This window comes from Grammomys surdaster, unplaced genomic scaffold (genome assembly GCF_004785775.1).
Source record: "Grammomys surdaster isolate TR1022 unplaced genomic scaffold, NIH_TR_1.0 125672, whole genome shotgun sequence".
NCBI classification, from domain to species: Eukaryota; Metazoa; Chordata; class Mammalia; order Rodentia; family Muridae; genus Grammomys; species Grammomys surdaster.
Window position 1 is genome coordinate 437,802 of NW_021620509.1, and position 25,016 is coordinate 462,817.

The following is a 25,016-nucleotide window of genomic DNA, read 5'->3' on the forward strand; positions in this document are numbered from 1 at the left end:
TCTTAGGGCTTTTCTGCTGTGAACAGACACCATGACCAAGACAACTCTTATAAGGACAACATTTAATTAGAGCTGGCTTACAGGTTCGGTGTAGCAGGATACTTATTCTGATACATTATATTCGCAGTAGAGCTCAGTGATTAGGCAGCAGAAGAGGAGGTGGAGCTGGGAGAGAAAGAGGAAGGGAGGGGGGGAGAAATAGAGGAAGGGGAGGCGAAGAAGGAGGCTAACAGCCATGGAGAACCATGGATGGGTTGAAAGCTGTCCTGGATCGCAACTTCTACCAAAAGGTTAGATATTGGGTAACAACTCTAATTGTGTGGGCATCTTGTTGATTGGGCATTTCTAAATCTATAAATCCTTTAGCTAATCATTAAGCTTTAAGAGTCTCATTTCTTTATATATATTTTTTTAAGGGTTGAAGTATTTCAACCTTTAAAGCCTTTCTCTAGTAATTGTGAATAGTCTTCTTTTTTTTTTCTCAAATCATAATTAATTCACACAGGGGTTATAAACACAGAAAGGCAGGATGTGGGGAAGGGAATGACACTGGAGTGTGGGTGTTCAGGGGGAATACAGATATCTGCAGAACCGGGTATCGGCTGAAGGTTCAGGGGACAATTCACTATGACTCTGCCTATGACTCACTTGTCCTTATCTAAGTTGGTATTGTCTGCCAAGGCTACCTATTTACAAGGTCTGTGACTACTCAGGCTTATAAATTTCCACAAAAGCTGCCTGTTGACATTAGCTTAGGGTGCTGCAAGGATGGCAGATATTGTCTGGGCCGAACTTTGTGGATACAGCATGGTGGATTGGCAGAGCCATCCCCCACGTTGGCATCTCATGGGTGCCAGGGTCTGTGCATCTAGCCGGAGCCCTGGTCAGAGGAGAGAAGCAGTGGGAACATGGTGGCTGCCTGGGAACAAGCTGGACTGGGTGCCATTTTCTAAATATCACCCCTACAGTTCAGAGGTTCAGTTCATTTTCATCAAGGTGGGAACATGGCCCATCCAGGCAGGTATGGTGCAGGAGGAGCTGAGAGTTCTACATCTTCATCTGAAGGCTACTAGTGGAAGACTATCTCCCAGGCAGCTAGGATGAAGGTATTAAAGCCCAGGCCCACAGTGACTCACATACTCCAACAAGGCTACACCTCCTAATAGTGCCACTCCTTGGGCCAAGCATATACAGATCATCACATACACTAAAATGTATTTACTGTATGTATGAGTATATGCCATGTTCTCATGTTTGTACAGGTGCCTATGCAGGCCAGAAGAGGACACCAGATACTCTGGAGCTGGAGTTACATACACAGTTGTGAGCCACTGGATGTGTTTCTGGAACTGTACATGGGACTTCTGGAATAGCAGCAAGTGCTCTTAACTGCTGAGCCATCTCTCCAGCTCTTCCACTAAAATTTAAAGAGAAGACATAGTGTAGCCCATGAGATTTATATGAAATTCAAACTTCAGTGGTCACAAATACATTTATATCAGATGCACCCATAACTATTTGTTGACATAATTGTTTGTGCCAGTTTTCAAGTACAATAGGAGATGGCTCAGCAAAGAATACATAGATCCTACAGAAAACCCCACATTTATTATCTGACTGTTACCTGGAAAGCTAGCTGATTCCTAACCTAGATGCTGAACTCTTGTCGTTTCAAAGATCATTTCATAGCAGCAAGAATTAAGGTTTGTTTCACTAACGACAACCTCTTCAATGTTAATTAATTGTTCATTAGAAAGATTCCAGAGGAGTAGGCTGCACAGAGTGAGAAGGAGCTAGCCTAGTTGGAACTTTAGTAACTGAGGCAACCAGCTTCCTATTAGAAACAGAATCAGAGGATCTCAGATAGAGCTTTCCCCCACCTTCCTTGTTTCTAACCCAACGGAGGAAATGTATAAATACAGAGTCAAGTTAGAAAAAAAAGACTGAGATCTTCTTAGAATTTCATTGTGGAGAAGAGACCAGATCACTGAATGGTTGAGACCGGCCACAGTTACAGTTATAACAGTCTGTGCCTGTATCAACCGAACAATATATCTGTGAAAGCTGAAAGTATCTGGGCTTGGATGACTGAAGCTGTAAGAGATTTTTCACAATGCCAACAAGTACCGTAGGCATGAACATTTGAAGACTTTCCTTAGATGAAGACTAGATAAGCAGAACTACATTTAACTAAAGTTATCAGAAGGTCCGTGCATTTACTTGTGTTGTTTCTTTTCTTCTTCCCTACTTTTCCCCTAAAAGATACATACCATGTGAGGCTGAGCTAAGGCTCAAGAGCATTAGCTGTTCTTCCAGACGACTAGAGTTCAGTTCCTTCAGCTACTACTTACTACTTCTCTTTCTTTTACCGGTTCCCTACTTTGTTTTCTGTCTTCTCATCCCCCATGGTCTCCCCCTCCTTCTCGCTCTCTCCCTCTTACCCTAGTTTGGAAATGCAGCAGATTTCTGAGCCTGCCACCACTGGGTTCAAGGAGCTGTCAGTCTGAGCTAGGCAGAGTTTCTATTGGTTGGGCTGGAGGCAGGGACCGCAGCTCTCTATAAAAGGTGGAGCTGGTCAAGGCGCCGGGAGCTGCTGACAGGACCAGGTCAGAAGGGGCTCCCTGAACAGCGCTGCAGCCAGAGCGCCTGGAGCAGCACGAAGCAGCAGCTCGCAGCGTGCACTCTTCCCTCCGAGCACATCAGGGCCCCTGCCCTGGAGCCCAGCAACTCTCGGTCTTGGTCCACGCACGCATCTCTGAGGACCACTTGCCTCACCTGCGCCTGCCACGCCCCGTCCGGCCGCCGGGATGAGCGAGGTGAGTGGTGCCACTCGGCATACCCCGCTACCTCCCGCGCTCGCGCTCCGGTCCAAGGCTGCGGCAGAGAGAAAGCTGAAGACTCCAGGTTCTCTGGGAAGCGAGAGGTACTCGCTCTGGGTGGACGTCACTGTCCCTCTAGGAAAACCCCCACCTACCGGTCCTCTGAAGCTACTGGAAAGGGGGTGCTCTAAGCCTAACAATTGCCGATAGTTCTTTGGGGAGGGGGTAACTAGAGTCAGCTGTAAGCAGGAACTGAGCGGGGTGCTTATCCTCCGCATTTAGCTTATCGCTTAGGTTACATGGCTTTCTTTTATGTCCTCTCTTCAGTTCTAGGATTGTGTGGTCCTTGCACTCCATAAGCAGCAGCCAACAAGAACTCCGTCCCTGGCCACCTAACTCCCTCCCTTCAGGTGGCGCTTTTCAGTGAGGAACATAGGGGTACCTGCCGTCCATGAGTACTGTAGAGGAGGAAAGCACATCTAGCACCTGGGGAGATGTTCTCTTCCAGAGTGGACCTCCCTCTGCAGTGCCTGTTACATCCAAATCTTCCAACAGGTTCTGTGGCGATGGTCACAGGAGCCAACCTGGTCCTTTAACTGGTTGACTCAGTTCAAAGAACACTGTCCATGGTAAGACTTTAAAAAGACCTGTCCCTGACTTAATTTGTAGCATCCCGGGCTGATCTTCTTATCAGGAGACAAGATTGTCGCTCCCAGATGATGTTGGTCTGAACAGTGGCATCTCATGCCTTCCTTCTGCAGCCCCTTTTCTAGTAAGCGTGTCCTTGTGTTCAAGTGTTCATTAGGTTTCTCAGCAGTATGCCAGCGCCTGGTTGTGCTACTTAGTAGCTATTCAGCTCTGGGAGCATCACTTAATTTGTCTGTGCTTCAGCTTTTTATCTGTAAAATGAAGGTAATACTGGTTGTTCTAAAAGATTAAGTTATATATGCCAAGTACTTTAAACACTATCTGGCATCTAACAGGCACTCAATCTGGAATCCGAGTTAGCTAGTTGTGTGTGTGTGTGTTTCAAGTTAGTTGGTTACAGAGAACCAGTTTAAGAATTGCCAAGCCTCCTTAATGATAGAGCACTTGCCTAGCATGAGTGAAGTTCTGGGCTCAATCTCCAATACTGAAAGCAGAGAGGCGGGGGAGGGAGGGAGACGGAGACAGAGACAGAAAACAGAGAGAGAGAGATAGAGAGAGAGAGAGAGAGAGAGAGAGAGAGAGAGAGAGAGAGAGAGAGAGAGGGAGACAGAGACAGAGAATTCTCTGGAGCCCTGGTCTGTTTAGATAGGAAAGATGAATATTTCCAGTAGTTCTGCTGACTCCTACCAAAAGTTATCACCTAGGGAGTCAATTAGTGCCAACTGCTGTGTTGTCTTGGTTGCTATGTCCACTGAGTTTATCCTGGAAAATCCAGCTCGCTTGGTGGGCTGCAGAGGAAAGAAAGTTTCCAGTACCTCAGCTCACTGTCACAGTGACCATGGCAATCTTGCAGAAAGAAAATAATAATAAAATTAAAAGGAGTGACCTTCTCTGGCTTTTTCCAGCTCTAACAGGAGAAGGGAGGCTTCCTTTGCTCTTTTACCCTGCCAAGGTCTGGGGTCCCAACCAGTCATCCCCAGCATCATGCTTCTAAATCTGACAATTTTAATCCAAGCCATCCCTCTCCCGGGAGTTTATCTGAAGATTATGCTGACATGACGTGTGATTAGTGTGTGCTAACTAACATGAGGAGACACGCATGGCTCCTGGGTTGGACACATGGTACGCAGAGGACTTTAAAGTGACATTTAGTGAAGTACACTGCTGTTGAATGGTAAGAACAGTTTGGAGTGCACTTGGGGAAGTCAAATCTGGGGCTACTCTAGACAGCAGCTGAACTTGACTCGTCTTAATTAGGGGCTCTGCAGAATGGTAAGAGTAGGATCCGTCAGTGGGGACTCTGTGTACAAGACTACTTAACCTCTTAAGCTGTCAAAGCAAACTGGGGCTAGCTAGCAGTTTAACCATCCAGGCTGCCTCCTAATGCAGAGTGGAGCCTTGCTTCAGGGATGAATATTTATACTACCCAGAGACAGCCACCTGGGTGTACACAGAGACCAGCTGTTTCTAAACCAGAGCCCCAAGGGGGAGATCTCTTTTTCCCTACAGGGTAGGAATCAGTCTGTTTTCTTCTTGTAAGAAACTGATAAAATCGGAAGTGTTGCCTGGAGCGCTAGAACTCTAGGATCTCATTTCCTTCAGCCCTGCCCCATGGACCCCTCTGTCCAGTCGATGTGCCCAGGCTGGGAAAGCCATGCCCCCAAATCTCATGTAGGCTTCACCTCCCCTGCCTGCTTATTTTCCTGCTCCAGAGACACTGCTTGAAATGAGAAGAAGTGAGATGTCTTTACGAGAGTCACATTTCCACTGAGGAACAACTGGGGAGGGGGCTGTGGAGCAGGGAAACCGAATGCCCGAGGAAGGACCGGGTAGGGCTGTAGAGCAGGATGGCTAGCTCTGCTTTCCCTGGGTGTCTGTCTGCTGTCACTCAGCACTGGAGCGGAGCATTTCTCCGTGTCTGCATGCTCTTGTGCACAGGAGCTGCAGGGAGGGACTCATCCCAGCTTGTCTGTGTTCACTGCTGGAGGCAGGACTTGATTGCTGTGAAGCACAGTCTGTCTCCTGTCCTTTAAGAACTTTCCCTCTGGTTCCAGTGAAGCTTGGGTGTAGGAAATGTGTTCAGTCCCAGAGGGCTCTGTCCTATAATCCATTTTTATGCAGTGTAACTGGCTGCAGAAAACAGAACTGCAGGGCTTTGTATGAAGCTGTGGCATTTCTCATCTGTGAGGCACTTAGCTGGGTGAATCCTTTGGTCCAGCAGTCACTCTGCTGAAATGGGAGTCACGGATTACTGGCAACAATTCCCACAGTTTGTCCCCTGAGCCTTAGCTGGCAGAGGGGCTAGAGCAAGGGGCAGATGATCTGGATCATTGGGAGAGAAAGCAAAGCTGCGGTTCTCTCCTGTTATTCTTCTGAGGTGCTCTTACCTAACGGAAACAAGAGATTGCTCTTTAGGGATCACTTTCTCTCCCTGTGCACATCTGCCTTCATCTGCAATCTTTCCCCACAAAGGACATCCAGAGTGAGGTAGTTCTGGTGAGCTTTCTGTGAGCCGGTTGTTAGGGGAACTTGCACAAAGGACATCCAGAGTGAGGTAGTTCTGGTGAGCTTTCTGTGAGCCGGTTGTTAGGGGAACTTGCAATCCAAGTTTCTCTCCCTTATTGATGCTTTATTATTATATTTTGCTTTATTATTATTTTATTATTATATAAAACATAGGACTTAAAACTTGTTATTAGAATGTCGTCTATCTCTGGAAATCTGTTTTCTAAAATAGGGAACCTTCTTGCTCATCCATTTGGCTTTAGCTGCTTGACTAAGACTTTTCTCGTTGATGAGGCTGATGGTTTTGTCATCTGGAGTTCTGAGTATAGAGATGGCTCATCTCCCAAACAGCAGCCATGATCAGGTATCTCAGGGAATGTCAAGTTTCTGTGGGGCAGGTGGTCACAGGGAGTGTGGTGAGTCTGCTGCATCTTTCCTGCCTGTCTGTGGAGGACCTAGCAGACACGATGGAGGCTGTGATCTCGGTTGAGGGGAAGAAATCAACCGCTATCTTTTCAAAGTGTTGGTTCTGTGGATGCTTACCGAGTTTTACGTTCCACTTTTCAAGTCTTTTTTTTTTTTTTTGTAAGTCTGGTTTATCATAGAAAAACTAGACTTTGTTTTGCAAAATTTCTTCGAGGTTGAAAGTCAGGTATATCTTTTACTGGGTAACCTCAAAATGAAATATCAAGAGATTTTAGTGATAGAATTTTAGATTTGCTGAAGGGCTCTAATGATCATCTGATCCCATTTTCTGATTTTACAGGTGAGGAACCTGAGCCCAAGTCTTGCCTGAGTTTGTATAGGACTAAAAGCACAGTGCTGCTGACGTCTCTTTCCAAATGCATTTTCTTCAGGACTCTTTTAACTTGTTGCTCCATTGAATATAGAATAATTTCATTTACATGCAGCTTTTAAAAAATAGCCCCAAAGATCAAACCCAGAACAAATACTTTATCACTAAGCTATCTCTTCCCTTTAAATTTTAATTAATTAATTAACTTCTTGAGAGAAAGACTTGTGCCTTGGCCACCTCCTCTTACTACCTTTACCTCGCAAATGAGAAAATTACAGGGATTTACCACCATCCCCAGCCTCTTTTTATGTTATGTTGAGATAAGTTTATATTAAGTTGCCCATACTGGCCTTAAACTTGCAACTCTCCAACTTCTGCCTCCCAAGTAATGGAAATAGAGTTGTGTGTCGCCATGTCTAACTACCTTCAGCCCTCACCCCCAAAACACATACCTTGGTGTTTGACCTAGGATCCCATTATGTAGCTCAAGGTGCTCTGGAAGTTTCTATACTTTCTCTGACTCCTGAAGAATGTTGCCTGAGGTTGTACTTTCACCACCACCTGCATGTATTCACATGTGTGTACACGTCTGCCACATGCATCACACACATACACACACGCACACACACACACACACACACACAATAAGATAAGGGGCTGCTCAGAAGCAGAACTGTTTTCTAGCATTGTAAAGCCTTTGGGTTCAACTCCTAGTACAGTACATGTCCTCTCACACACATGCAGTAAGCTCAATGAGAAATAGATTCATAACTCCTTTGTGATGGTGCACATCTGTAATCTAGGAGGTAGAATCTGGGGGATGAGTTGGAGGCCCCCTTGGCTATGTAGCCAGTTCAAGGCCAGTCTCAGGTATGAAGGGAGACCCTGCATCAAAAAACAAATGAATAAGGAAAAACAAGCAAAGGCTAAGGCTGTAGCTCAGGTGGTAGACTGCTTGCCGAGGGTGGACAAAACTCTTAGTTTGATCCCCAGTACCACATAGAACAGGATCCTAGGATCCTAGCACTCAAGAATTGGAGGCAGGAGTTTCAGAAATTGGAAAAGTTACCTCCCCCTCCCTGCCATGATAGTGAGTTTGAAGCCTGGCTGGGCTACATGAAAGCTTGGGAGAGGGGGAGCGAGAGAATATGAGAATCAGAAAGAATGAGAATCAGTGAACAGTACAGTGAATGCCCTCTTTTAAAAAAAAATGAAATCTGCATTCTTTCAAAGTGTCCTTTAAAAAGGCCCAGAGGCCTAGACTTGGTGTAGTCGTGTGTGCCTGTACTCCTAGTACTTAGGAGATGATAGCAAGAAGACCAGGAGTTCAGCCTGAGCTACTCGAGATCCTGTGTCAAAACAAATAGGGGGCTGGAGAGAGATGGCCCAGTGGTTAAGGGCACTCACTGATTGCTTCCAGAGGTCCTGAGTTCAATTCCCAGCAACCACAACCACAGTGGTTGAGGTGGCTCACAACCATCTGTAATGGGATCTGATGTCCTCTTCTGGTGTGTCTGAAGACAGCTACAGTGTACTTAAATACATTAAATAAATAAATCTTTAAAAACAAATAAACAAAACCCTACAACAACAAAGCCAAACAATGAATTAAGACTTCGTGACATTCTTCTCATCATTCAGACTCACTAAAGCCTGGTTTGTTTCTTTCTGTCCCTTCCTTCCTCCCTTCTTCCTTCCTGCATCTATAGCTTAGTCTGACTTAGAACTAATTGGCTCAGACTAGCCTCTGAGATGCTCGTGGCTCAGCCTCCTGACTGCTGTTATGGGGCTGAGTGGTTACCGTATACCACAGGGGTGAGCTCTCTCCATCAACCCTGCAGCTTGATTCCTGCTTCCCACTGCGGGACTGCAGAAGGCATCACCTGGTTCCCAACCCCTACCCAGGGAAAAGAGGTGTCATTTACCATTCTGTTGTCTTTGGTGCTGCCTCCCTCCCACACAAAGGCCTCCAGCTGAGTGTTTGCTTTGTAGGCTGTAGGGGGATTAATACGTTTATTTTAGAAAGTTAACACCGCTGGTGGGATGCACATTGAAGATTATAGTAATAAATGAGGCTTTGGCTTTACTCTCTTCCCATCCCCTACTCCTCAGTATGGGGTAAAGGCTCATCTCCAAGCTGTGTGCAGAGTGCTACAAATAACCACTCATTAAACTGTGTCAGCCCGTGCTGGGGGGAATGGGCAGGGGATGTTGACTCATTGCATACTATGAGTTGGCAGGGGCAAAGAGCTCTGCCCCTGACTCTAGTGGGGGGTACTGCTATTCCAGGAAACAGAGTGAGTGGCCAAAGGGAGAGGGGCAAACCAGGGGGCTGGTGCCGTTTAAGGTCTAGTGCTAAGAGGCATCTGAGATGTCAGGCGGTCTTTAGGAGAGGAATGTGCATACCGAGAAACTAAAGTAAGGGTTCTTAGTTCTTTTTCTGTTAGTATCTTGAGGGTGACCTTGAGCAAGGCTTTCTGAAGCTGTTTGAGGACTGCAGCTGGTTACTGCAGAAAGAGTTGAAACAGTTCCAACAGATCTCCAAAAACAGCAGTCCAGGGCAGGGTCATGGGATCCCAGAGGCTTCTGTAAGTCCCTTAGCAGTGGTTGCCGCTGAACACTGGGGGAGAACACTCTCATGGGGGATTAAGAAACAAAGCCTCTTACCACCCACCACCTGGAAAAACATCCACTAACTTGTGCTTCCTTTCCTTCCTGAAAATAGAGTTTGTGAAATCTTGAATTCGTGTCAATATAAAGACAAAAGGGGGGGGGAGGTTGGGGGAGTTGGTTTTGGTTTTTCGAGACAGGGTTTCTCTGTGAAGCCATGGGTGTCCTGGAACTCACTCTGTAGACCAGGCTGGCCTAGAACTCACAAAAAAATCCACCTGCCTCTGCCTCCTGAGTGCTGGGATTAAAGGTGTGCACCACCACTGCCAGGCGTGGGGGTGGGAGGTGGGCTCTTTTATATTTAGATTGTTTAGGGGTCAAGCTCATGTAGTTTTCTGTGTCCTGGGCATCTGTGGCTGTCCATCAAAGCTAAGTGATTGTAGCAGCACTGGAATCTGTGTGCTTTTATCTGCCCAGCACCCAAGTCATGTCATACCCATGCACCTGATCCTGGTTATCACTGCCGTCTGTGATCCCGCTTTAAACAGGGGAGTGTGGAGAGCTGAGTAGTTTACCCTTCCCAAAACTGGTTTTAACTTGCTGCTTGGAAAAGAGGAGGGGGAAACACTGTCTTCCTCTTCTGGTGAGGATGGTTGCTGTGGAAACACCACTACAGGGGAAAGTGACAAAGAAAGGGAGCTGAAGGGGGCAGGGTGAATGGGTCCTGTACAATAGTTGAGTTATGGGGTACCTACTCCCCAGTTGTGGCCAAGGGGAAGGATCGGCTAAGCTGCTGTTATGTGGACTGTCTTTAGGTGCTTTGCCAACACAATGCTGACTCATAAAATTATTTTTGGATTTGGGTTTTTTTTTTATCTTTTTGTGTTTTATTTCTTTTTTAAAGACAGGGTTTCATTATATAGCCCATGTTGGCTTTGAACTCATGATCTTGACTTAGCCTCCCTGTGCTGAGATTTTAGGCATGCTGTACAATTGGACACAGTTATTTTTTGTTTGCTTTTGTTCCTGGATTTTTGGGGGCAGGGTGGTGGATCCTGAGAATTGGCAGCTAGTGCTTTTTGTGCTGCTGTTTTCTAGATGGGGTCTCTCTGTAGTCTTTGCTGGCTGAAACTCGATCTGTAGACCAGGCTAACCTTGAACTCACAAAGATCTGCCTTCTGCCTCCCGAGTGCTGAGATTAAAGGCATGGGCCACCACTACCCAGGTCTTGTTTTTCTTTTTTAAAGAGAGGGTCTCTCTATTATGTAGCTCTGGCTATAGACCAGGGTGGCCTCTAATTCATAGAGATATGCCTGCTTCTGCCTGCTTCTGCCTCCCGAATGCTGGGGTTAAAACCAAACCTGGCTGCAGCCAGTACTCTTAACCACTGAGCAATCTCTCCAGTCTCCCCTGACTTTCCCTGATGTTTAAGACTTATTTTCATGTGTCTATGAGTGTTTTGCTTGCATGTATGTGTAAGTGAACCATGAGCTTGCCTGGTGACTGAGAAGGCTGGAAGAAGGCGCTAGATCATCTGAAACCAGGGTTACAGGGGCTTGTGAGCCTACATGTGAACTCTGGGAACAGAACCTTGGTCCTCTGGTAGAGCAGCAAGACTCCTAACACTGGCTCATCTCTCTAGCTTCAGTACATTTTTTAAATTTTATTTTAAAACATGTTCTACGGTGACTCAGGCCTGCAATCTCAGCCCTCAGAAGGTTAAGGAGGATTGCATGAGTTTGGTATAAATGAGGGCCATATAGTGACTTGCAGGTCAGGATGAGTTACAGTGTAAGGCCATGCCAAAAAAAAAAAAAAAAGAAAGAAAAAGAAAAAGAAAGCCACACACTCGGAAACAAACAAATACCCCAAAACTCTGGAATACAAGTTCTTTCTGCCTGTAGCTTGTACCTTGCTTCTTTTAGGAGAAACTTCAGTTTATAATGCTTTTCTATGAGTTTTGCTTTTGCTACATCTAAGGACTTTTTTTTTCTATCCTAAGGTTGCAAAAACTCTCCCCCTATGCTTTATTCTAAAATCTTACACTTAATTGTAGCCGCCACCCCACTGTCCTAAGACCAGATTTCTATGCCATGTGGTAGGCTTGCAATCGTGTACAGGCTAAATTGACCTCAAGCTTACCTCAGTCTTCCTGCCTCTGCTTCTTTAAAGTTTAGGTTTTGAATCTGTTTGCAGTTGGTTTCTGTAAGGCTCAAGGTGTAGTTTCAAGTGATCTTCTTTTGTCTGCTTTCGCAAAAGACTGTCCAGTTGTTCCCGTACTGCTTGTTGGAAAGAAGATTCCCCCTCCCCCCTTCCTGCCCGAGTTTCTCCTTCTGCTTTCAAGTCACATGCATTCCAGCCTTTTCTCCTCTTCCTTAACATCTCTTCCTCCCCCATCATGGCCCCCGTCTATTTTCATCTCTCCTGAGCCCGCACCCCCACCTCTTATGAGTCTGCATAAGAGAGACAACCTACTATTTGTCTTTCTAAGTCTGGTTTATTTCTCTTACCATAATGACCTTCCTTATCCTTTTAATATTCCCGTTCCTCAGACCTTGGCCCCAGGTCTGCTTCTTTTCATTCTAATGGTACTTGGAAAAGGCATTCACATCAGAAGGGGAGGAAGGAGGGCAGGTAGAGAGAGAAATGGGAGAGGGGAGTTATATAGAGAGTAAAGGGCTGATCCTGTGCTTCCTGAGCTTAGGAGCTCAGGTGATCTACGACCTTGTCTGACTGTTGATAAAAGGTCTGGGAAGGTGAAGCTAGGTGAGTTTGGGGCAGGTGGACAATGCTTTTCTGTGCTTGGATTTGGAGGAACTAAAAAGGGCAGATAACTTTTTGGAGGGAAATACTAGGGAAAGAGAACATGGCCCCTATCTGCATCTTAAAGCCTAATAGGAAAAAGAAATAAAATCCCCTAACCCAGCAGGCCTTTGTGATCTACTTTCCCCACGGAGCGGAGAGTCCACACCGTTGAGCTGCAGAGACAACAAGAGCATACTCATAGGAACTGGCACCTATTGCCAAGTGATGGAACAGAACATTGGAATACATCAGACCCAGAGAAGGGAGTGGGAGAAAAGGAATACAAGAAGGTAGGCAAGGGAAGAGGTTGGGGCTCTCTAGGGAAAGTGAGATGCGATGTTTCACAGTTGCTAATTAGTGTTTGGTACAGAGAAGTGGAAACAATTAGTCCTGTGTGGGCAATGGCACTGCGCTGAACCCAGCTCCAAGCTCGCTAGAACAGGAGTAATAGTTCTGGATATAAGCAAGGGAGTTGTTTGCTCCGGAAAAGAGTGTGAAGGTCTTGCACACAGAATTCTCAGACTCTGAAGGGCTAGTGTCTGGGCCTGTGAGAGAAGAATCAGAGTAGTCCCTGGGGTTCAGCTCAGTGTGTCAGGAGCCTCACAAAGCAAGCACCAGGAAGCAAACCCCAAATCAAGGTGGTCCAGTCAACAAGTTGAGCGAGAATCTGAGTGGGGACGTGGGGTCTGGGATAAAGTCCTCACATAGCATGTAACATTGCTCCATGATGAGAGGGTGGGGCCTAGCTCCCCATGGTCTCCTGTGGACACACGAAGAAGGCACTGGGATTGTGAATTGAGAAGCTGCTTGAGATCCAAACAGAGAAGAATTTGAACTCAGCTGCTTGACTGTTGGTATGGAATTCAATCATCATTCCAAAGCTCTTCCTTCCTCCCTAGGACTGCTCTGCTGTATGGGATAACTTCTATAGTCAGGTCATTCACAGTAGACCCCTCCCCTCAAGTGTATGTGAGTGAATTCGGGTGTACACAAACACTTTAGTTGGAGATCTAGATATCACATAGCATAACGTTCAAGAAACCAGACTCTCAAGCTAGACTGCCTTTCTGCCTTCAAGTCCTGTCCTTGTGACTTAACTATATGAACTTAGGCCAACAAATTAACCACTCCTGACCTCAGCTCCTGGTTTGGGAAATGAGAATAGTTAAATCTGTTTTATGGGCTGATAGAAGGAGTCAGTGTGTTAGTGATTTCAACAGTGCATGCAGAAGTAACAGACCTAAATAACAAGGCAAGATAACATCACCAAGTCCTTGATTTCTATCAGTTTTCCTAGTTGGAGCCTGTGAGGAAGAGGTTCTCAACCTGTGACCTGTGACCCCTTGAGACAGGCAGTTGAATGACACAGATATTTACATTATGATTCATAACAGTAGCAAAGTTATAGTTTTGCAGTAGCCACGGAAATAACTTGATGGTTGGGTCACCACAACATGAGGGACTGTATTAAAGGTGCAGTGTCAGGAAGGGCAAGGACCACTGTTGTAAGGAGAAGGCAGATGTTGCTGAACCATTTTATCACTGTTAGTTCTGATCTGAATGTAGCAGAACACCCAAGAGCTTTGTGAGCCACACCTGCCTAGAATGTGGGCTAAGGTGAGGCTGAGAAACACAGACCTGTTGGAGCTCTCGGGTTGATGTTGCTCCTTTGGAGATATGAGTGTTTGTAAGAGTGGGTTTTTTTTTTTTGCTTTTATTTGTTTTGGTTTTGTTTTCTATAGAGTACTGGGTGAACATGAAGTTCGGATAGTCTGATAGCCTGCGAATACATGTATCAGACCAGCCTGATTCATCTAAAATTGATTTTCTAGAAAACAACCTAGAACATTGAGGCAGAGGACAGGGGCCAGTGAGCAACTGAGTACCATACAGAGGCTAGTCCGACTGTCCCTACCCCCAACAAGTCACAAACAGCTAAATCTAGACATGCAGTGCCCACAAGTAGCTATTTTGAGAGCAGGCTAGAAAGAATGGAGGAGGAGGGGCAGGAAGAAGGACCCCTAGCACTTTTCCGTGGATGGCGTGAGGGAGATTTCGAGGGGTGTTGTGAGCAGTAGGGACCTTACGGCACTCCTTTCTGGCCTCACTAATGGAAACTCTTGATCTTGGGTTATGATCCTTCATAAATATAACCCAAATGGAGCTAGGAACCCCTGGGGAGCCAGATCACAGGTACTGCTCTATCCCAGGGCCAGGCCAGGCTCAGACAGAGGGAAGCTGGCAGAGCAGAAGAAACATGACAGTCTGTGTGTTTCAGCTCTGGCACATATTCCTGCTTAAAGGATTTGGCTCCAGTTGAACTGATGTGAGAAGGAGAGTTAAGGAACGACCTATTAGTTATTTTTCTATTGCAGTGATAAAACACCGTGGTCAAGGTAACTTACAGAAGAAAGAGTTTACTCGAGCTTATGGTTCCAGGGGGTTAGAGTCTTTGATATCAGGTAGGGGGTAGGGGGTGGGGTAAAGAGGCAGCAGTTGTTAGGAACTGGATACTGAGAGCATTGGCTGAGGGCTCACACTCTGAACCAGGAGCACAAAATAGAGGGAACAAACTAGAAAATGGTGTAAGTCTTTAAATTCTCAAAATCAGCCTGCTTCCCGCAACAAGGTCACACTTCTTGAGCCTCCCCAGACAGTGCCACCAACAGGGGACTGTTGAATGAGAATATCCCTCAGAGGCTCTTGTGTTTGAACACTTGGTTCTGAGCTGGTGGAACTGTTTGGAAAGGACTAGGAGGTGTGGCTTGGAAGAGGTTTGTGACTGGGTACAGTTTTGAGGTTTCAAAAGACTTAGCCATTCCTAATGTCTCTGCCTCCTGCTTGTGACTGGTTTGAGATGTGAGCCCTCAGCTGTTCCTGCTGCCATGGCTGGGGGACGGGCACAGAATGCTACTTACTGACTTGCTCCCTATGGCTCGCTCAGCTTGGTTCAAGACCATGGGGCTGTTGAACTCGCCTCCCAATCTATGACTCTTATATCTGGACTCTTGGCTGCCCTCTCTCATTGAACATGCTCCATGCTGTGCTTTTGCAGTGTGAACAAACTTTTCCTGATGACAATATGGCACAGTGAAAGGTGTTACTTACTGGATCATTATACTGACCATGGGCAAAAAGTAAGGTAAAAATTAATTAACTCAGAAAAGATCAACGAGAAAAAGAATAATGGCTGTGGACCAGTCATCCTAGAGTTTCAAAAATAATCCCTCTTCCCACAGAAGCTCTTCTGGTCTTCAGGAGACTAGCAGGGCTTTCCTGGGGTTTCAGAATGCTGTTTGGTGTGTTTTCAAATCTCCCCCCAGCTCCCCATCTCTATAGCTCAGGCTGTTTTAGGATTTGTAATCCTCCTGCCTTAGCCTCCCAGGTGCTGGGATTATACATTCATGTCCCCAAATCTGGTCTCAGATGTTAAATTTTTATTAATTTTTTAGGTTATTTATTTATTTATTACATGAACATACACTGTAGCTGTCTTCAAACACCCTGTAAGAGGGCATCAGATCTCATTGTGGATGATTATGAGCCACCACGTGGGTGCTGGGAATTGAACTCATGACCTCTGGAAGAACAGTCAGTGCTCTTAACCACTGAGCCATCTCACCAGCCCCAAGTTTTTATTAATTTTTTACTTGCTATGTGTATGTATACGTGTTCTAATGGGCATAGGTATACCCATGTGTGTGGGTGTGCCTTTGTGTGGAGGCTGCAGGCTAACCTTGAGTGTTCTTTCATGGGTGCTGACAGGGTCTCTCACTTGCCTCAAGCATACCAATAGGCTAGGCTAGCTGATGGAAGAGACCCAGTGAGCCACCTATTCCTGTCTCTCGCTGTGTTACAATTACCTTGTTTCTTTATTGGTTTTTGAGGATTGGACTCAACTTCTCAAGCTTATACACCAAGCACTTTTTAAGCTAAATTATCTCTCTAGCCCTAGCCTCAGATTTAAAAAAAAATATGTACAATAGTTAAACACATGCTATCTTTAAAAGTTATTGGACTCTATCAAGTGACTTAGGATATCTATTGCCAGGAAGAGACACCAGGACCATGACGACTCTTATAAGAGAAAGTATTTAATTGGGGGCTGCAGGTTTGACTATGTTTGGTCCATGGGAAGTGGCCCTATTAGGAGATGTGGCTTTGTTGGAGAAAGTGTGTCACTGTGTAGGTGGCTTTGACGACTCTGGTTCTCAAGTTCCGCTCAGTGTGGAAGAGAGCCTCCTCTTGGCTGCCTGTAAAGCCCAGTCTCCTTCTGGCTGCCTTTGGATCAAGATGTAGAACTCTTGGCTCTTCTAGCACCATGTCTGCCTGCATGCTGCCATGCTTCCCACCATGATAATGGACTGAACCTCTGAACTGTAAGCCAGCCCCAATTAAATGTTGTCCTCTATAAGAGTTGCCTTGGTCATGGTGTCTCTTTACAGCAATAAAACCCTAAGACAGGGGCTCACGTACAGTTTCAGAGGCTTAGTCCATTGTCATCATGGCAGGGAGTACGGCAGCATGCAGGCAGGTGCTGGAGGAATAGCTGAGTGCTAAATGCTGATCTGAGAGGAGTGAGCTCAGGTCTTCGCGCATGCCCACTCCCCCATCACTAGCTGTGCTCTCTCCTCAATCTACACCTCACTATTAATTATGTCAATATTTTTAACCTTAAATTGCTTTCTCATTTTTTGTGTTTGTTTAGAATTGAATTTAACTGACAATTTGTAAGAGCTGATGACACAGCTCAAGAGGTAAAAGCACTTGACGTGCTGGCCTGAGTTCCATCCTCAGAACTCACATTGGCAGTGTGAACAGACTCAAAGTAGTCCTCTGACCTCCACAGTGCACCATGGCACACAAATCCATACCAAGACACATGTGTTATCACACACACACACATCAATAAAATTAAATTTAAAAAAACAAAAGAAAATTTGGACCAGATGTGGTAGTAAAGGTCTTTAATCCCAGCACCTGAGAGGCAGGGGCAAAAGGATTTCTGTGAGTTCGAGGCCAGCCTGGTCTACAAAGTGAGTTCCAAGCCAGCCAGGGCTACACAGAGAAACCCTATCTCGAAAATGATGATGATGATGATGACATAGATTTTAAGTTCTAGGGTTAATTTTTAAAACATTCAGGAAGAAAGTAAGACCCACCCAAGGTCATGGGCTTGTCAAAGAACTCTTTTTTTTTCTACAACTTTCTATATTTTGAAGGCTATCTTGAACTCCTGGTCCTTCTGCCTTATCTCCCAAGCACTGGGATTAAAGAGCCTGTGTTTCTACACTTAGATCTTCATAACTTTTTACTAGACTAGTTTACCAGGGTTGAAAGACTAGTCCAGTGTGCACCCACATGGTCTGAATAGTGTGGTCATTATTAACATACCAGCATATGAAAATACCGTGGAGTGAGGACACGGTCTTCTTGTGTCCCCCAAAACTAGGTCTACCATTTTCTCTTTGTATGACTTGGCCTTGGGTGAGACTCAGAGCACTGTTCTAAGCTTGTTTCTTCAGCTATGAATTAGGATGATATCTCACGGAATTAATTAATAGGCTAGGTTTGGCACACAATAATGAATGCCCAGTAATTATTCTTCAGTTACCTGTTTCATCTCCTCACTGTGCTGGCTCACTGTGCTACTATGTCAGCTTGATTCAAGCTACAGCCATTTTGAAAGAGAGAGAGACTCAGTTGAGAAAAAACATTGGTCAGATTGTCCTGTGGGTAAACCTATATCATATATTCTTGATTGATGCTGGAAGGACTGGCTCACTGTTGGTGGTGCCACCTCTGGGCTGGTGGCCCAGGGAATGCTAAGAAGACAGACAAGGCAAGCCACTAAGCAGCACTCCTCCATGGTCTCTGCCTCAGCACTTGTTTTCAGGATTCTGCCTTGAGTCCTGCCCTGACTGATATCAGTGATGGACTGTGATGTGGACTGCTAACTGATATTAACCCTTCCCTGCCCAGGTTGCTTTTGCTTGTGGTATTTATCACAATACAGACACCACGACACTTCCCCTGGAAGATAGGACGGTATCTTGCTTGATTTCATTTTAAGTTCTTGCTGTTAACCTCCAGAGGGCTCTTGCAGTCTCTGCTGATCCTGCTATACCATACCTGTCGCTCACTGTCTTAGGTTATCATTTCACTCGTCCCCATCTTCCTTCCAAGTGTTAACACTTCTTACTGCTTACCTCTCAGATGACAACTGCCCTTCTTGTTTCACTGAGAAATAGAAACCCTTTATAGAAGGCGTCTGTACACTCCCAGCACACCCGCTACCCTACCACCTTGTCCCATGCTTGCAATCCTATCTGTAAATGCTGTGCCAATAGCCGAGTCTAAGGCCATCCCTTCCACTCATATACTGTATATGGTTTTTCTTGATTATTCAAGTCATCGCTCTGCTAAGTATCCTTTCTCTCTTCCATCATCAATTCTTCCTTCTTTACTAAATCATTCCCACCACCATTCACATCTCCTACCCTAACAAACTTCTTTCTACAACCCATCCCAAAACATTGTCCAGTTCTGCTGTCTTTGAAGTGAAACCTCTTTCATAGCGTTCTCTGTACTCAAAACTGCATTTACAAATCTAGCTTACATTACTATGAAGCTCCTTGAAGTCTGCATGCTCTATTGTTTCGTCACTGTGATTCTAGTCTAAAGCCCTCTCTCTTGTTTAGACTGATGTAAGAGCCTCCTATTTCCCCGTGGGTTTTCTCTTTCTCTGCTATAGTTTAATCTCTGTCAGCTAGAACAATCCCTTAGAAGCCAGGTGGTGGTGCACACCTCCAAGCACTCTGGAGGCAGAGGCAGGTGGATCTCTGAGTTTGAGGCCAGCCTGGTCTATGTGTAGAGCGAGTTCCCAGATAGCCAGGGCTATGCAGAGAAACCCTGTCTTGAAAAACAAAACAACCCCCTCAAAACCAGGATAGAGAGGATGCAATATGACCAGCCTTCTCACACTCTGCTGCCGTGCCTCCTCAGCCATGATGGGGTGTGTCTCTTCTGAAACTGTAAGCCGAAGTAGAACCTTCCTTATCAAAAGCAACAACAACCACGCTAGAGAGAGGGGCATCATGGCCATCCCAGCACTTGGGAGGTGAAGGACTGGAGGCAGGAGGATTAGTTCAAAGGCTGCCCTGTCTGCATTGTAACACCTTGTCAGATGAGCAAGAAACATCTCAGCTGACTGACAGCTATCCCAAACTTTTCCAAAACAAAACAAAACAAAACAAAACAAAACAAAACTCCTCCTGATCGTCTCCTTAAACCCCCTCCCTTGGTTGTCTGTTCTCAAGCAGGAAGTGGGAACTTCTTTTTTGTTGTGTCTCCTCCTTGGGAGTCATCCTTGACCCCCCCCCCTTTATCACAATACCTCTTATCTAATAAGAATCACTTTGATCACAGTTTGAAAATAATACTCATAACCTCTTGTATCCCCTTCATGGCCACTGTTTGGATTCAGGCTTCCATCTTCTCATGCTTGGCTGACTGCAGCCCCCTAACAGGCCCTACATAATGCTCCCACCCATAGCTAGGCCTGATCTCCTTTCCATCCTCTCTCTCTCTCTCTCTCTCTCTCTCTCTCTCTCTCTCTCTCTCTCTCTCTCTCCAGTTAGGCTCTGCCTGGATCCTGCTACTCTTCAAAGAGGCTGGTCATACTTCCACCCTAGAGTCTTGCCACAGATCCAGTCTTTATCACTTCTTATAGCTTTTTGCTCCAGTGCCATCTTTCAGAGAGTTTGGAGGGAAAGCATTTGCCTAGCATACATGAGGTCATGGATTCTAGCCTCAGGGCAAAAAAAAAGTCACCTCCATGGTTGACCAGATAGCCTTTTCCTGACAACTATGTAAGGCCTGCTCCTCTGTCTGTCCCGAGCTCTCAGCACTCCCTACCTTGCCTTTTCTCTGGTACTTTTTTTTTTTTTTAACCATCTCACATCACAGTCACTTTGTTTGTCTGAGTATCCCTGGAATGAGCTCTGTGAAGGCAGCTTCCCTCTATCTGTTTTGTCCCCACAGTTTCTTGACCATCACTAAATATTGAGTTAATTATTTTTGAAATAAGTTTCCATTAAATAGCTCACTATGTGGCCCAAGTTGGTCTGGAAGTCACGACACTCCTCTTGCCTCAGTCTCCCGAATGTTAGGCTCACAAGCGTTCTCTATCATGCTGGGCTTATTGAATGTTAGGCTCACAAGCGTTCTCTATCATGCTGGGCTTATTGAATGTTAGGCTCACAAGCGTTCTCTATCATGCTGGGCTTATTGAATGAGCTTTGATGAGTTTTCAATTGACCTCTCAAGACCTGCTTCTTCAAAAGTCTTGGGAAATTCGCCTGGTTTTGGGAAAGCTTGAACATGCATAAAAGATCTGAGGGGCTGGCACCTTCATGCTTCCACGTGTCTCTCACCTCTCACATTGTTTTTCTTTTCTCCTAGCTTAACACCAAAACACCTTCAGCAACCAACCAGGCGTCTGACCCTGAGGAAAAAGGTGAGAGGCTGGACCAAGCTGTTAGTAGAGCTGATGGAGGTAAAAACTTGATCCAAGAGTTGTAACTCTAGAAGATGCTAACATGGATGTCAAAGCATGGTTTGAGGGCAAGTGAAACAAGCGATTACTATGGCACTGGGTCTGGCTACTTTTTCCTAAGAAACAATCCTATCAGCATTTTTCTCTTGGTTTTAGCAAGTAAAGTCTGGAATGGTTGGGAAATGCATGTAAAACGATAAGGAGGGGCCAGTGAGATGGCTTAGTGGGAAAAGACGCTTATTTGCCAAGCCTGATGACCTCAGCTCAGTCATGAGGGGGCCCCATATGATGGGAGGCGAGAAGTGACATTCGCAAGTTGTCTGTCTTCAGACCTCCGCACATGGGGCATGCACACATGTTAAAATAATAATAATTTTTAAAAGTGAATCTTTTAAAAAGATTTACTCTATTTATTTATTTATTTATTTATTTATTTATTTATTTTGGTTTTTCGAGACAGGGTTTCTCTGTGTAGCCCTGGCTGTCCTGGAACTCACTCTTTAGACCAGGCTGGCCTCGAACTCAGAAATCTGCCTGCCTCTACCTCCCAAGTGCTGGGATTAAAGGTGTGCACCACCACCACCCGGCCAAGATATACTCTTAAAAAAATGTATATGTATGTGTGTGCACCCATAGAGTGAATGTATGTGTACCACATGCCTGCAGGTGCCCTCAGAGGCTATGAGGCTTCAGAGCCCCTTTAACTGGAATTATAGGTGGTGGTGAGCCACCAAATGTGTAACCTGGGTCCTCTACCAGAGCACCAAGTACTCTTAACCACTGAGCCATTTCTCCAGCTTAACACAACAGTGAATGATTAAGAAGAAACTCGTCAGATAATCACAACCACTGTTTTCCATTAGAAATTGAAGGCCGGAAGCATGCTTTGGGATTTGAAGTATAGGATTTTGGAGTCAGTGCTGACAGAAGGCATTTGTCATTTGATCCAAGAATAGCAAGACTTCTTGAGGCTGCTATGCCGATTACAAGCCTAGCACCCTAACTTTTAGGATCACCAGTTATCTGTAGTCCCTGAGAAGATGGGGGTGGGGTGAGGGGACCTCAAGTTGTCTACCTGAAAGTGGACTGTAAGTGCTGTGTTTGAGGTTTGGAGGGAAGGGCTGGCATCACTTGGCCATCCAAGTTGACTCATCCAAGTGTGTCTCCAACTGTCTACAGGGAAGCCTGGCAGCATCAAGAAGGCCGAGGAGGAAGAAGAAATCGACATTGACCTGACAGCACCTGAGACAGAGAAGGCAGCCCTTGCAATCCAGGGCAAGTTCCGGCGATTCCAGAAGAGGAAAAAGGATTCCAGCTCCTGAATGGCCAGGCCTCTCCTTCACCCTTCTACTTCCTCTCCCCCTCCACAGCTCTGACTCTCACGTGTCTCGTCCCTTCATCCCTCTAGCCTCTCCCTGAGGCAAGCTTAACCTTCATATACTCTTGTCTCAGGCTCGTAAGCCATCACAGTAGTAGAGGCACAAGGACACGAGAAAGCGAAGTCTCTAGTTGGTAGTCACTAGGGTGGATCAGTCCACTTAGGAGAACTGAAGGTTTTGAGGTTTGACTCTCCCCTTCGCCTAGTGCTAAGGGCAGGAGGGGAAAGCCCTCAGAGTGCAGAGTCTCAAGGTGGGGCATGTGTAGGCTTCTGTCAGTTGCACCATTAGCAACACTTCAGTTAACACTTCAGCTCCTTCTGCACAACCCCTCCTGTCTCCCGTGATTCAGCCACAGTGCAGCTGACCTTTCTTCCCTGCAGACCTAAATCAAGGAGCTTGCAGAATATGGGGGTGCATGTCTTTAGTCCCAGAACTTGCAAGGCAGAGGCAGGTGGATCTTTATGTTCAAGCCAGCCTGGTTGACATAGTGAGTTCCAGGTTAGTCAAGGTTACATAGACCCTGTCTCAAAAATGCAAAAAAAATAAAAAAACAAAAACAAAACAAAAAACCTGCCCGTGCAAAAATAAATATAAATAAGTGAGGCAGCTTAATACATTAGTGCATGCTGAGTAGATTCCTCCCAGGGAAAGAAAGCTGGGGCTGGTGGAGGCAAGGAGAAGCTTCCTTCATCGTTCAGACTGAGGTCAGAAGAGCCAGAGATGGCAGAAGGTTCAGGGACTACAGGCCGGGAAATGAAAACTAAGAAACGTTTAGGAAGGAAAGCAAAGCAAAGATGGTCAAGATGTCTGAAGCTACACGCTGTTATTGTTAACTAAATACTCCATGAGGGGCTCTTTGGCCTTTGCTAACCTGCCTACCTCTTTACCTGCCCCCGTCTCTAGTCATCCCCAGAGCCATGTGAACCAAGTGACACCCCTATAGTTCTCAACCACCTTGCTGTGGAGTCAGGGCAAACATCGCTACTGTATGTGACTTTAGCATGTTTAATAATTATGACAATAAAAAAAGCCCTCAAATGAGGCACTGAAGTTCTACTAGTGGTTTATGTGGGTACCTCTACTAGTGGCGTGTGTTAAGTGTATGTTTTCCCCTTGAGCTGAGCATGAATGTGAGTCTAAGCTGGCCCAGGGAGGGTGGCAGAGAAACCACATGGATCACATGAGGTGGCACAGGAAACTAACACAGCCTGAGTACACTCCAGCTGAAGCTAAGCCTGCCCTCCTTCTCCTGCCCTTGCCCTCACCTTGATGCACCACCCACACTGTGTCTCTCTGCTGCTGTCACCACCCCCAGGGTACACCTGCAAGGGTGACATCTTCCTGCTCTCCTGCCAGCTCCAAGCACACTTGGTACATATCTCTGAAAACAAACCTATTCTCTCTTGCTTCTTATCCCCAAATGACCTATTCTAGATTTCCCTCCGACTTGGTCTTCCTCCCAGATTCTCCCCTCCCCTCCTATCATTTATAAACTTAAGAGACAGAGACGGTGACTCTGGACACTGATGAGTTCCACTGTCACACTGAAGGTTCTAATGAGAAGTCAAATAAAAATAATGCTTTTCAAGTGAGCTAACATTGCTGAGAAATGGTTTCTGCACATTCAAATGACTGAAAATTGAGCAAAAAAAAAACCCATTTATACTTGCCTTGCTCCTTTTTATTTTTCTGTGGGGGAGAGTGGTTGTCTACACTAACCAGGCATGGTGCACCACATCTTTAATCCCAGCACTCGGGAGGCAGAGACAGGTAGATCTCTTGAGTTCGAAGATAGTCTGGTCTACAGAGCAAGTTCCAGGACAGACAAACCTACACAGAGAAACTCTGTCTTGAGAAAAACAATTAAAAATCAGAACAAAACAGACGGTTTTACTATGTAATCTAGGCTAACCTAGGACTTGCTATATAGCCCAGGCTGTCTTTGAACTCACGAACTTACTACTGCATTAGCCTCCCAAGTACTAATGACTTTTATTTTGGAAAACTTTGTAAAGCATAAAGCTTACCATTTTTGCCACTTTTTATCAGTTATTTTTAGTTTGTGTATACTATGAGTTGGGGGTTTTGCGATACTTATTTTCTGTGCATCAGTGTTTTGCTTGCATATGTCTGTATACCATGTTTATGCCTGGTACCCTTGGAACTGGACATATAGTTCAGTTGTCTCACCATGTAGGTTTTCAGAAACAAATCCAGGTTCTCTGAAAGAACAGCCAGTGTTCTTAATGGCTAACATCTCTCCAGTCCCCAAATCATTTTTATTTTATGAAATATTATGAAAGTATTTTCCTGCATGTATGCATGTGCACCATGAGCGTCCCTAGTGTCTGCAGAGGCAAGAAGACGGCACTGGATCCCTGGAACTGGAGGTACAGGTGATTAAAAGCTGCCATGTGGGTGCTGGGGACTGAATTCAGGTCCTCTGCAAGAGGACTATCTCACCAGCCCCCAAAATTTATCTTTTAAATAACTCCCTTCCTCTCTTTTCCCAACCTCTGTAAACTATTGTTCTACTGATGTCTCTGTGGTTTTCTTTTATTTTTCTTTTAAAGACAGGATCTTACCATGCAGCATCCTGAAACTCAAGATTCTCCTCTGAGGGCTGAGATTATAGGAGTCTACCACCACGTCTAACTCCCTTCCCTGTTTCAGTCTAAGACTGTAGAAGTCAAAACCATTCATCAGCCACAAGTAAGACACAAACGACTAACTCTGAAGGCAGGCTGTACTCCAGAGTGTATTCATGCCTAGCAGGCCCGGGGCTATGGGATATTAATAGACTTGAATAGCAATTCACAGGAGGGCCCTCTGCTAAAGGAAGGGCTTCTTCCTGATGCAAGAGAAAAGGAGGACGTTTCATTGTTATGTTTGGAATC

At 45.6% G+C, this 25,016-nt stretch overlaps 1 protein-coding gene across 1 annotated transcript; it reads left to right on the top strand.

Moving 5' to 3' along the window:
- Positions 1–2,557: 2,557 nt before the first annotated feature.
- On the top strand, positions 2,558–23,175 carry Pcp4l1 (Purkinje cell protein 4 like 1). Its single transcript, XM_028787781.1, has 3 exons — positions 2,558–2,816; positions 20,647–20,701; positions 21,920–23,175. The coding sequence occupies exons 1-3, from the start codon at positions 2,808–2,810 to the stop codon at positions 22,060–22,062; spliced, it is 207 nt and encodes a 68-aa protein (XP_028643614.1). The 5' UTR covers positions 2,558–2,807; the 3' UTR covers positions 22,063–23,175.
- Positions 23,176–25,016: the final 1,841 nt, after the last annotated feature.